Source organism: Camelus bactrianus, chromosome 18 (assembly GCF_048773025.1).
Source record: "Camelus bactrianus isolate YW-2024 breed Bactrian camel chromosome 18, ASM4877302v1, whole genome shotgun sequence".
Taxonomy (NCBI): domain Eukaryota; kingdom Metazoa; phylum Chordata; class Mammalia; order Artiodactyla; family Camelidae; genus Camelus; species Camelus bactrianus.
In genome coordinates this window covers 13,984,044-13,996,850 of record NC_133556.1, presented here as the reverse complement: position 1 = coordinate 13,996,850, position 12,807 = coordinate 13,984,044, and the positions used below count along the sequence as shown (strand labels likewise).

The following is a 12,807-nucleotide window of genomic DNA, read 5'->3' as shown; positions in this document are numbered from 1 at the left end:
TAAATGCTGTTAGCAGTTAGCCTGGGGATACTCCTCTCCTATCCTTTCCATTTACTTTCCTCTGTCTCTGTGATTGGTTTCTTGGGCCCTGCTTGACCCTCTCCTCAGTCCGTCTGTTTCCTTGGTAGGAGGAGATGGACCTGAAGGTTCTGCAGTTCAAGAACAAAAAACTAGCAGAGCGGTTGGAACAGAGACAGGCTTGTGAGGATGAACTCCGAGAAAGAATTGAGAAGCTGGAGAAGCGGCAGGCCACAGATGATGCCACACTCCTCATTGTCAATCGCTACTGGGCCCAGGTGGATGCCCCTCTACTTTCCAAGACCTGGCCTTGATTCAGCTGCCTAGCCTCAGATGCCTCTGCTAGGAAAGGAGTATCATGCTGGAAAAGCACCAGAGGAATTCATAATATTTTTGGTGCTTTTTCCCTTCAGCTGGATGAAACTGTGGAAGCCCTTCTCCGACACCATGAGAGCCAAGGGGAGCTGTCTTCAGGGACAGAGATGCCTGGGACCCAGGAGGGGCCGACACGTGATGAGACCCCTCTTACAGAGCCAGGGACATCGGAGCTGAGGGGTAGGGCTAGAGTCCTAGGATCTGGGAAGCTTAATTAAGTTCTGGGAAAATGGAAGTGCTGGGGAGGAGGGGACTTTGACATTAGGCTGCCCAGCTGCACGCGATTGTGCATGCAAACATACACACACGCGCACACACACACACGGATTCATATCTGGGCAGCAAAGTGCAGTGGGTAAGAACATAGGCTTTAGAACCTGAGTGCAGTTTGTGTTTTGACACTCTTAGTTCACAGTGTTAAATGTTGACTATGCACTTGCCACTATTGTAGATTTGGAGGAGACAGATAATAAAAGAGAAATAATGCTCCTGCTGTTAGGGAGGAAGTGATTACAAACTAATGAGAATAAAGTATAGGGACCCCTGAATGGGAATTTGTGTGCAGTAGACTGAGCAGGATTAGTAAGGCAGAGAAGGCTTCCCTGAGGAAGTGAATTGGGAGCTCTCTGGCCTTGGGAAGATTACTTTGCCTCCCTGAACCTCAGTTGCTTCACTTTTAAGATGGGGTAACACTGTAGGACAGACATTGGTTGTGTTGATTCGGTAAGCCATAGAGAGCTGAAGGGCTGGGTCTGGAACTTGGTGCAAAGTGGTGGTAACTGTGGCTGTTATTTTCATGAGGGTCTGTCCATCCCTCCCAGAGCCCCTGCCTATACAGCTGCGGCCCCCTCTCAGCGAGCCAGCTTTGGCGTTTGTGGTGGCACTAGGCGCCAGCAGTAGTGAGGAGGTGGAGCTGCAGCTGCAGGGCCGAATGGAGTTCTCCAAGGCAGCTGTGTCCCGTGTCGTCGAGGCCTCAGATCGCCTACAGCGCCAGGTGGAGGAACTCTGTCAGCGAGTATACAGCCGAGGTTAGTGCTTTGTGCACCTACCCCAGAGGTGTCCGTCCCCATTGGCATCTTTATGGTACTTCCTCAGTCCCCCTGGCCCAAAGGCAGCCACAATTCCCCAAGGAATAACTCAGCCATGTTCTCAGGGGAAGGGTTAGGTTGTAGATGGGAGCTCTCGCTTTGATTCCTGAAGCTGAAGTCTAGAGAGACAGATGGGAGGGGTTGTTGATGTTTAGGGTGCCTCCCCCATGTGGTTGGAGACCTCTTGGGAACACTTCGTGCAAATCTTGGTGGATGTTGCTGATCCACAAGGCATAGCAATAAGTGCCCCAGCTTTGTAGGCAGACATACTTCTCCTAGCCTTAGTGCTGTCAGTCCTTCCTGGGCATTCTGGGCAAATGGCTCTCCTCTCTGAGCTGTTTCCTCCTTTGTACAGTGGGGATAAAGACTCCTGGCTTTGTCATGAGAAAAGACAGCTGGATCACACTGGGCACATAGCAGACTCCAGAATGAGTTAGTACTTTGCCCCATTGCCCTGGACTTGGCTCTTACCTAAGCCCTGCCTTCCCAGGGGACAGTGAGCCCCCTGGTGAGGCAGTTCGGGCACGCACCCGGGAGCTGGGCCGTGAGAACCGGCGCCTACAGGACTTGGCCACCCAGCTACAGGAGAAGCACCACCGCATCTCCCTGGAGGTGAGAATTGGGCTTTTGCAGGGTGGGATTAGAAAGAACCGGGGCAGGGTTTGGATTAGGTGGGCACCCAAGGATCTCAGGGAGCCAAGTCCCTCGTCTAAGCATCTGTCTCCTACATTGTCCTCAGTACTCTGAGCTACAGGATAAAGTGACATCTGCAGAGACCAAAGTGCTGGAGATGGAGACAACGGTAGAGGACCTCCAATGGGACATTGAGAAGTTGCGCAAGCGTGAGCAAAAGCTCAATAAGCACCTGGCAGAGGCCTTGGAGCAGGTGGGCTCAGATGTTGGGTCAGATGGAGCCAGAGCAGGGTACTTGGGGCCCTCGCTTCTCCCTTCCACACCCATGTGTCTGTCTCTTCTCTCCACAGCTCAACTCTGGCTATTATGTGTCTGGGAGCTCCTCTGGCTTCCAGGGGGGCCAGATAACACTCAGCATGCAGAAGGTGAGCAGCGGCTTTCTTCCCAGTCCCTCCTACAACCTTTTCTCTAACTCATCATTGCAGTTTCCCTCAGAATTAAGGACAGACATCCAGCTGTGGTCTCTGAGGCCCTTCCCTGTCACTCACCCTGCTCTTTGTTTAATTCTTTCCTTTGTATATCCAGTAAGTATTTGCTGAACACTTAGCACTGGATACTGTGCCAAGAAGCAGACATACTGGGGATAAGATAGTCAAAAGTCAAACTCTTCCTGAAGCTTAGGTTCTAGTTGGGGAACTGACAAGAACTAGATAAAATAGTATATCAGTTGGCTGGAAGTGCCAAAAAACAAAAAAAACCAAAAAGTACCTCTAGAAAAGAGATGTCAGGGTATGTTGGATCAATTGGTATTCCCACCTGTGTAGTTGAGAAGGGACCTCACAGTCACTGTCTTGTTCCTGTTCCTGCTTTTGTTCTCTCACCTCTTGGTCGTTGCACATTTTCTTGGTGCTGTGGGGGTCACTGTGCCTGGTTTCCCTTTACTCTGTTTGCTCTTCGGTTCTTCCAGGAAGGCTTCCCTGACCCCGTCAGTTCTAAGCGTTGGTTCCCAGCACTGCCCATGCAGTATTGAGTTTTCTCCCACTTGCCCAGGCGCCCCTAGGGAAGTGCCTGGGCCTGGCTTGTCCTTGGGGTTTCAGAATACATCACTGTTCTACATAGGGGAGTTTGGGTGGGGCATATGGTGGAATGGAGGGAAGCATACTCCTTGGCCTGGCCTGCCTCCCATGGCCCTTCCCACTCCACAGTTTGAGATGCTGAATGCAGAGTTGGAGGAAAACCAGGAATTGGCCAATAGCCGCATGGCAGAGCTGGAGAAGCTACAGGCTGAACTTCAAGGCGCTGTGCGGACCAATGAGCGCCTCAAGGTAAGCTTGCGTGGAGCTGAGAGGGCCTGGGCCCACAAGATAGAGTTGAGCTCTGAATGCTCTTGCTGATCACCTTTGGCATCTCTGCCCCTAGGTGGCCCTGCGGAGCCTTCCTGAGGAGGTTGTACGGGAGACAGGGGAGTACCGAATGCTGCAGGCCCAGTTCTCACTGCTCTACAATGAGTCTCTGCAAGTAAAGACCCAGCTGGACGAGGCCCGGGGGCTGCTGTTAGCCACTAAGAATTCCCACCTGAGACACATTGAACACATGGAGGTATGGCCTTGGAACAGGGGTGGGGGCCAGAGGTAAGGGCCAGACCCTTAGGGTCCAGTTGTTCCTGGGTCAAGGGTATTGGAGGCCCTCTGTGCCTGCCTTGGGAATAAAGTCTTCCTAAGCCACTGAGGCCTAAAGTTGGGGGAGCTTGCTGCAGCTAAGGGGTTTGTGGGTCCTTATTGCCTCATCCCACAGAGCGACGAACTGGGGCTGCAGAAGAAGCTGCGCACAGAGGTTATCCAGCTGGAGGACACGCTGGCCCAGGTACGCAAGGAGTACGAGATGCTGCGCATCGAGTTTGAACAGAACCTGGCGGCCAACGAGCAGGCGGGTATGTGGTGAGGACAGGGTTGAGGTGGGGCCTTATCTGGGATTGCTGGGCCCTGGTGTGGCCAAATGCCTGTCCAGATGCAAGAGGTTAAGTCCCTTCCTTTCACAGAGTCTCTTCTCCCTATGGAAAACAGGGACCACAGCACCTGGCTCAGAGACAGTGAGGGTTACAGCCGGCTGAGGTGGCAGATGGAGAACATGAGCTGTCAGCCACATCCATGGTTCTCTGGTCTCATGGTGCCTCTCTGAGATATTTGTTTGTTTTACAAAGATTTATTGAACACTGCCTATGAGCCAGGCTCAGTTCTAGGTTTTGGGATTATACAAGTGAACAAAACACAGAATCTCTGCTATTCTGGAGCATTGTGACAGTGGGGGAAGACAGGCAACAAAGGAGGGAAAAATAGAACATGTGTGTCAGGTAATGACAAACATACTAAGGAAAATAAAGCAGGGAGGGAAGATAGGAAGTATTTGAAGGAAGGGGTTGCAGTTTTGAATGGGGAGGCCAGGGAAATGTGACTAAGAAGATATTTATTCAAAAGGCCAGAAGAAGTGGACTAACCTCCTTCTGTGCACGTACAGTTAGTTACGTGTTCCTTTGAGGGAAATCTGGAAATATTTCACAAAATTTGTTTTAGCAGAGATAACACACGTTGGCTGTATCAAGTTACTTTTAGGTGAATTTCCTTCAGTTATTTACTCTGATGAGATCATACTCCATATATAAGGCTTCAGTGTTCCTCTCCTTTATGATGAGAGTGATGTCTCTGATCCTGCCTCTTCCCCCACTGAAGGGTTGGGCCCCTAACCCAGGGGCCAGTCCAACCTCCGTTCCCCATCCTCCTCTAGGGCCCATCAACCGGGAGATGCGCCATCTGATTAGCAGCCTCCAAAACCACAACCACCAGCTAAAGGGGGATGCCCAGCGATACAAGCGGAAGCTACGGGAAGTACAAGCTGAGATTGGCAAGGTGAGGAGGGTGCTGCCTGGGAAAAGCCACGGCTCGACCCCAGGGAGCAGCATCTCGCCTCAGTCCTGTTCTCTCTCTGCTTTGCAGCTCCGGGCCCAGGCCAGTGGCTCTACCCACTCCATTCCCAGCCTGGGCCACCCAGAGGACTCCAGCCTCAGTGCCCCAGCCCCAGGGAAAGAAGAGGGTGGGCCAGGCCCTGTTGGTGCTCCTGATGCCAGAAAGGAGACGGCTTCAGTGCTTGGCACCACTGTTACTACCTCCTCAGCAAAGAAGGAAGACCTGGTCCCCTCGGAGGAAGATGCCCAGGCCCTAACCCCCGGGGCCCAGGGCCCCTCCTCTCGGGGCCGAGAACCTGAGGCCAGGCCCAAGCGGGAGCTTCGGGAGCGGGAAGGGCCTGGCCTGGGACCCCCATCAGTAGCCTCAGCTCTGTCAAGGGCTGATCGGGAGAAGGCCAAGGTGGAGGAGGCCAAGAGGAAGGAATCAGAGCTCCTCAAAGGTCTCCGAGCAGAGCTCAAGTGAGGCCCTGTTCCTTTCTCTTTCCCAGCCCTGCCGAGTGGCCTCCAACCCTGCTCACCAAAACCTTCCTCCTATGTCTCCCCTAGGAAGGCCCAGGAAAGTCAGAAGGAGATGAAGCTGTTGCTGGACATGTATAAGTCAGCACCCAAGGAGCAGCGGGATAAGGTGCAGCTCATGGCAGCTGAACGCAAGGCCAAGGCTGAGGTGAGGGCAGGTAGGGCCTGTGGGACATGCAGAGAGGCTGCCTCAGGGGGTTCTAACTAGAGTATAGAGCCCTAGGTCAGCAGGAAGCAGTGTTGAGGGCTCCCTCCTTTGGGTGATTATAGGTTGATGAGTTACGGAGCCGAATCCGGGAATTGGAGGAGAGGGATCGGAGGGAGAGCAAGAAGATTGCGGATGAGGATGCCCTGCGGCGCATTCGGCAGGCAGAGGAACAGATAGAACACCTGCAGCGCAAGTTGGGTGCCACTAAGCAGGTGTGACCCTCTTTTGGTCCCCTTTCTTCTGAAGTTTGGGATTCCCTAAACCTCCTGTTCTAGCAGATGGCCTCTGTCCACTCTGGTTCTTTGCTTAGCTGTGTTTTCCTGTGTTTTCCCCATGGTCATCCTGTCCATCTGCCACATTCTATCTTGTCCCTGCGCACTTGCTGCAGGAGGAGGAGGCTCTGCTGTCAGAGATGGATGTGACAGGCCAGGCTTTTGAGGACATGCAGGAACAGAACGGGCGGCTCCTACAGCAGTTGCGGGAGAAGGATGATGCCAACTTTAAGCTGATGTCAGAGCGGATCAAGGCCAACCAGATTCATAAGCTATTGCGGGAGGAGAAGGATGAGCTGGGCGAGCAGGTTCTTGGCCTCAAGTCCCAGGTATGACTGTCCTGGGCGTCTAGGGTGCAGCCAGAGAGGTTGGGGCTCCCCAGCACTGAGTCCCCACTCCTGTCCTCAGGTGGATGCCCAGCTGCTAACTGTGCAGAAGCTGGAGGAAAAAGAGCGGGCCTTGCAGGGTAGCCTCGGGGGTGTGGAGAAGGAGCTGACGCTGCGCAGCCAGGCCCTGGAGCTCAACAAGAGGAAGGTGAGGCCAGACTTGAGGGGACAGCAAACTGGGATGCTGGCTCACAGCCTCACTTTCTGACTCTGCTTAGAGAACTTGAAGGAGGTGACCTGGGCTTAATCCCAAATCTGCTTCCTCTCAGCTCACATCTCAGACACTTAACTCTGTTCCGGACCCTATGTGGAGGACTTACTGTGCTTGGTCACACTTCAGTCTCAATAACCTCACAGTAGTTTTTGTTACTGTTCACCTTTCACAAGTGAGGAAACTGAGTCTCAGAGAGGTAGCTGATTTGTTGAAGAAAGTAGAACTCGATTTGGGCCTGGGCTTCCTTGGCTCCACAACCCACGTCCTGACCACTACATTGATTACCTGTAAAATGGGATGGTGGTCCCTGCCACGTAGTTGTATTAAGCCTAAGAAACGTTTAGCTCATGGTAGTTGTTCTTTTGAGGGGGGAGCAGAGTCAGGAATGACCTGTGTTGCCATCTTTATGATGTCAGTCTTCCAGCTCAGGGTAAAGGCTTAAGATTAATACCGATTTTCATCTTCTTCCCCCTACTGAACTTTTTTCTCCATTTAATTCATTCATTTAAGCAGCATTAGTCATGCCCTTGTTATATACCAGGACGTCCTTGAGTGTTAGGGAGACCATGGGAGCGAGACAGTCCTGCTGGAAGTGGGAACTCCCAGTTTTAAGGGGCAGATAGCAAGCCAATAATCCTATAGATAAAAAGACATGATTATAGATCACAGCAAGTCTTAGGAAGGAAACTGAGGTGTGTGAAAGAAAAATAGAGCCTCTCACAAGAGGTGATGACATTTGAGCAGAGTCCTGGGGGAGTTGCAGGAAAAAAGTATGTGTCTTGGGGGAGTTGATGGGAGCAGAGAGAAGAGCCCTGAGCTCTTCAGGGGAACATTATGCAGGTGAGGAATGAGAGAGAATAGGAGGAGGTGAGGAATGAGACAGAATAGGAGGAGGTGAGGGTTGAGAGGTCAGGAGGCAGGACCAGTTCCACTGAAGATATTGGAGTTGATTCCGAGAGCAGGAATCAGTGGACATTTGACGCAAGTGTCTTTGGACCGTGGCTCCACATGCCTGACTCCCCAGGCTCAGGCAAATGGTGGCCCTCCCTATTCCACCCACCTAGGCTGTGGAAGCGGCCCAGCTGGCCGAGGACCTGAAGGTGCAGCTGGAGCATGTGCAGACTCGGCTTCGAGAGATCCAGCCTTGCCTGGCAGAGAGCCGGGCTGCTCGTGAGAAAGAGAGCTTCAACCTCAAGAGGGCTCAGGTGGGTGAATGTCTAGAGATGGAGGAGGCAGGCGGTTCAGATCGAGGACCCTTTCACTCAGCCTAGCCCCTCTCCTGCCCTAGGAGGACATCTCACGGCTGCGGCGCAAGCTGGAGAAGCAGAGGAAGGTGGAGGTTTATGCAGATGCTGATGAAATTCTCCAGGAGGAGATCAAGGAGTACAAGGTGGGGCTGTGGGGCTGGGTTGTGCTCCATTGACCTAGGAATCTTAGGAATTTGGTGAGAGCTGCAGTGGGTAGGCTGGGGACCTTGGAATTAAGGTAGGATAGCAAAAAGTGGGCAGAACCCATCTTAGAGAATCAAGACAACTGATGAAATAGGGTATGCATATTGTGTGCCAGGCAAAGTGCCTGCCTAGGTGTGGGAGCACTGGGAGCTAGACCTGGTTTCAGATCTCTTGAAACTGACAGTCTGTTGGAGAAGGAGCCAAGTAATTCTCTCATCTGAGTGATAAGCAGTGTGATGACAGAGGCCAGGGGGTTTGTGGGAACTCAGGGGAGGCCCTTAACAGCCCTGGGGGTCAGCAGGCTTCCTGGAAGGAATATCATCTAAAGGAAAACTGAAGAATGAGTCAGGGTTAGCTGTGAGGAATAGGGATGAGAGAGTTCCAGCAAAGGGAAAGGCAGGGGTGGTAGCCTCTAGTTGAGAGAAGTGTGCTGGAAGACAGAACTGGACAGTTAGAGTTGAAGGTCAGAATGTGGATTTTGTGGGCAGCAACAAGCCTGGAGGGGGTTGAGCAGTGTCAGATCCTGAAGAGTAAGGTAAGCCCTGTTGAGATACTTGACTTATCCTTAGGCAATGTGGAGACATCAAAGGGTTTTAAACCAAATAGTGACATCTCAAGGATGTTGAGAATAAGGTGCCTGCGGGACTTTTTGAGAGGCCCTCTGGGAAGGCACTCAAAGCAGAAGGGCTGATCTGGAGAAGGGTTTGGGGAATTGTCTGCATAGGCAGAGGTGGAAGCCACATGTGGTCACCCAGGAAGGGTCTGCGGTACGAGATGGAACAGAGGTCACTCTCCCTGAGGAACCTCAAAGCTTAAATGATGGGCAGAGGAAGAGAAGCCTGTGGTTCAGGGGGAAGGAGAGCGATCTAGAGGGAGTTGATTGGGGAAGACTTTCAAGGAGGCAGGGCTGAGCTGAGTCTGAGCTGCCCAGAAGGCAAATGAAGCAAGTGATTAAAGACGCCTCTTGTATTTGGCAGTCTTGGTGGGAATGGATGTTGGGTGGAGATGGATGTCAGGTCACCTGGACTCTCGCCTACTGGAGTGAGGAGAGAGTGGAGGGTGTGTCAGTAAATAGACAACCTTTTGTAGCAGTTTGGCCTTGAAGAGACACAGACAGCTGAAGGCATCCATGGGGAGAAGGGAAGGGTTTCTGAGAAGGGACAGAGTTTGGAGCCTGTCAAATGCTGATGGGTTCTGAGAGCTAGGGAAGAGGCGATGCTTGGAGAGAGTTGCTGAGGTGGTGGTCTGGGCTGGGATTTCAAACAGGGCAGAGGATGAATGTTGGGGAATGCTGAGTTGTGGGAATTTCCTGTCTGGAGTTGGAGGCAACTGGTGGCAGGTGGGAAGTTTTAGAATAGGGGAGATTTGTAAACCCTCAACAGAGAGAAATGAATCCAGGGACCCAAAGCTGGATCTCTGGGCAGTACTAGGGAGGGATCCAGTTGAGTGTTGAGAACAGCAGGTTTCTAGTGGCACTGCCATGCCAAGCTGTGACTTAGCAGATGCAGGTGGGGAGAAGGTAGGCTGTTGGCTTAAGCCAGGATTGGGCTTTTGCCAGAGAAGGCCAGAGCAGCAAGAGATGGAACCACAGGGCAGAGGAGCTCAGGCTGGAGCCTGTGGGTCATTGACCTTAAGAGGGGACATCTGACCCCTGGCCATCACTGCCTGGGTTTTCAAGTCCAGACTGTGCTACTTCGTAGTTTCAAGACCTCAGCTTCTGAGCCTCAGTTTCCTCTGGAGAGTGTTCATCCTCACGTCCCAGGGTCATGGTGAGAGTTAGATGCAGTCTGCTGTGTGGTGGGCTTAGTCTGGACTGCCTCTTGCTGTCATCTTGGGATCTGGGCACTGTCAGGATTGTTCCCGAGCTGATGCCTTTGCCCGGCCCAGGCGCGGTTGACCTGCCCCTGCTGTAACACCCGCAAGAAGGATGCAGTCCTTACCAAGTGCTTCCACGTTTTCTGCTTCGAGTGTGTGCGGGGCCGCTATGAGGCCCGCCAGAGGAAGTGCCCCAAGTGCAACGCAGCCTTTGGTGCCCACGACTTCCACCGTGTCTACATCAGCTGAACCTGTAACTCAGGGGACTTTGGAACACCCGTGGACCCTGGGGGCTGTGCCTCCAGTCCCTCCCCACCCCACACCCAGGGGCCCCCACTCTCCATTCCGGACCTTGTGGGCCTATCCCCTCCCCACATAGTTGGTTCAGGGGCCCCAGTGCATGCTAGTGGGAGTGGGATCAGCCAAGCTCAGTTCCACCTTTTCCCCAAGGTCAGAGCCCCAGCCTAGGGAGCACTCACCCTGCAGGAAAGGTCTGCTGTGAGGGGCCCAGAGAGAGCACTCAGCTGAACTTCCTGGAAGCTGGCCCCAACTCTTCAACTGTCTCCACAGGCCCATCTCAGCCCTAAAGGAAATTCTCCGGGCTGTGACTTCTCACACAAGTGAAGGCTCACTACCTGCTTACCCACAAGTGAGGACCAGGGATGGGCTAGGTCCCCAGCTCGCTGCCCTAAGACTGGGCCCTGGGGCCCAGGGAAACTTCCTTTACCTAGTGCTCCCCAAACCTGGGCAGAGCTTCCCTCCTGTGGAGTTCCTTGGGGGTTTTGGTCTGGTCTTGTGTGCTAAGAGCACCCCCTTGGTGAGGGCACCATCCTCTTCCTCTGGGAAGCTCTGAGGTTGCTGCAGTCACTTTGCCCTCATCTTGGGAGTGCTGAACCAAGCTCATCAGTTTCTATTCTAATCAGACCCCTCCCAATCTCTACTTTGCTCACAGGCCCACTTACACCCACCTCAATGCTTCCCAAGGTTCTGCTGGGTCCCTAACCCTGACCGTTTCATCCTGGTGGCCTTATTAACTGCAGTGGGGGCATAACTTCCCAGGAGGGAAAGGGAAAAACTGGCTGCTGGGCCAACTTCCGATCATTCCAGGTAGAAGAGCTTCACCTAACACCCTGTGACTGAGCCTGTACCCACGATGCTTCCTGTGCTGCCTGCCCAAGCAAACTCCATGGGCTGTAAAGGCAGTACACAGGGACCTGGAAGGTGGAGCTGCTGAACAGGTGCAAGGGTCCACTCGGACCCACAGCCCCTGCTCTAGAAATGTCTTGTATAGGCTGTTAATTGTTATGAATAAACGCCCAACTCAGCCTATAGTCTTAGTAGCCAGGCTTCCTACCCTAAATGTGGTCCTGGATTTTGGCTGTTAAAACTTGTTCCCCAAGCTCCCCTGGCTGACATGTGAACCTGGAGGGCCTGCACAAATGAGATACCCTGGTCCTGCCCGCCTCCAACGACTAGTTATGCTTAGACCTAACTGCCATTTGGTTTCCCGGACTGGGCCCTTGGGAGGGGCGTGTCTACAAGGAGAAAGTGTCGTGGTCAGTCCGCTGCAGCCCGCTGACCTCTCCTGTTCCCACGGGGAGGGGCTGACACTCCCTGCATCGTCACAACTTGGCGGGCCGCTTCCTCACGGGCTCACCACGCTCCCCCCCCCCCCCGCAGTCATTGGCTACAGGGATGCTGGGAGCCTCGAGGTTCATCCTGGGAAATGTAGTCCCTTATTGGCACCGGCTGACTAGATTCTCCGAGGTAAGAGCCGAGTTCCCAGTTGTGCTGGCCAGAGGCAGGCTTGGACCCAGTCTCTCCCCAACGGCTTTACCCGCCCCTTCCCCCTCGGACGGACAGACAGGACATCTCAGCGGGTGACTTCCTTCATTGCAACTTGTGCTGGCTGTTAGCCATGTCTTCGAGAACCGTGTGTCGAATGGCGCTGTGGGTTCATCGCTCTGTCGGGTACGCGGGCGGAGCCTTCACCGAGGCTGCGCTGGGGCTCGCGCTCAGGCCGGTGCTGACCGGGCTTGGTGCCGAAACAGGAGCTGGAATTGGAGCCATGGCCACGGGAGCCGCTGCCGGCTTGTCAGCAGTCATGCCCTTGCGCGCTCCCGCAGCTTTATCGGCGGTAGCACCTTCGCGGGGGCTCGCGGCGTTGTCCGCCTTAGGGCCCCACCTGGTGCCCAAAGTTTCGGCGGGTCCGCAGCCCCTGGACCAGGTCGGACTGGAGGCGGAGACTCGGGCTACGGTGACTTCTGGCGCAGGGCTGGCGGCAGTGGGCACGCTTGCCGAAGCTCTGGCCGCGGCGGGGGTTGGCATCCGGCCGAGGAAGTGTCCGCGGCCCCGGGCAGTGGTAGTCAGGTTGGGAAAAACGCAGCGTATTGCATCATAGAGATGCGGTCCGTCTCTGAGAGGAGTGCTGCGCCTGGGAGCCGGTCGGGGTCAGCCAATCCTCTGTGAGCACTGCCCTGTTTCCCAGGAGTCACCTTCACTGGGCTCCTTAGTAATGCAAGTGACTGCATCACCTCCCCAAACACCTCTCCATATCCAGAGGAGCTAAAAACTCGTGAGTTCCCACGCTTAATAAAGTAAGCATCGAACCATTTTCTCAAGCTGGAGCCCAAGAGAGTGCGATAAAGATCCCAGAATTTGAGTAGGAACATCAAGCACTGATGCTGCAGTAAGAGAGTAAACTCTCCATAAATCTTTGTTTGCAATTAGACCGCCCATTGCTGGGAAGATCTGCCTTAGGGGCTGGTCAGGTCCCTCCATACAGGATGTTTGATCCTTTACAAACCCCTGTAGCCCTCCCTCAGTGGCTGTGATACCCTGGGCCCTTGGGATGGGCAGGCCAAAGGTCCTC

The 12,807-nt window shown here is 53.8% G+C and overlaps 1 protein-coding gene across 2 annotated transcripts in view; it reads left to right on the top strand.

Annotated features, from left to right (window-relative positions):
• RNF40 (ring finger protein 40) overlaps positions 1-12,807 on the top strand; it is a 29,592-nt gene that overhangs the window by 750 nt on the left and 16,035 nt on the right. Inside the window, exons 3-20 of one of the 2 annotated variants that reach the window (XM_010972446.3) lie at positions 129-296; positions 432-573; positions 1,215-1,421; positions 1,972-2,093; positions 2,221-2,367; positions 2,465-2,539; positions 3,320-3,439; positions 3,534-3,713; positions 3,909-4,044; positions 4,896-5,017; positions 5,105-5,532; positions 5,620-5,737; positions 5,860-6,009; positions 6,186-6,398; positions 6,478-6,603; positions 7,734-7,874; positions 7,958-8,059; positions 10,008-11,266. In XM_010972446.3, coding sequence (XP_010970748.1) covers positions 129-296; positions 432-573; positions 1,215-1,421; positions 1,972-2,093; positions 2,221-2,367; positions 2,465-2,539; positions 3,320-3,439; positions 3,534-3,713; positions 3,909-4,044; positions 4,896-5,017; positions 5,105-5,532; positions 5,620-5,737; positions 5,860-6,009; positions 6,186-6,398; positions 6,478-6,603; positions 7,734-7,874; positions 7,958-8,059; positions 10,008-10,184 — 2,874 coding nt within the window. In that variant the 3' untranslated portion in view covers positions 10,185-11,266. Of the gene's footprint in view, positions 1-128; positions 297-431; positions 574-1,214; positions 1,422-1,971; positions 2,094-2,220; positions 2,368-2,464; positions 2,540-3,319; positions 3,440-3,533; positions 3,714-3,908; positions 4,045-4,895; positions 5,018-5,104; positions 5,533-5,619; positions 5,738-5,859; positions 6,010-6,185; positions 6,399-6,477; positions 6,604-7,733; positions 7,875-7,957; positions 8,060-10,007; positions 11,267-12,807 lie in introns of those variants that run through there. The other variant, XM_045508303.2, reaches the window with a different exon arrangement.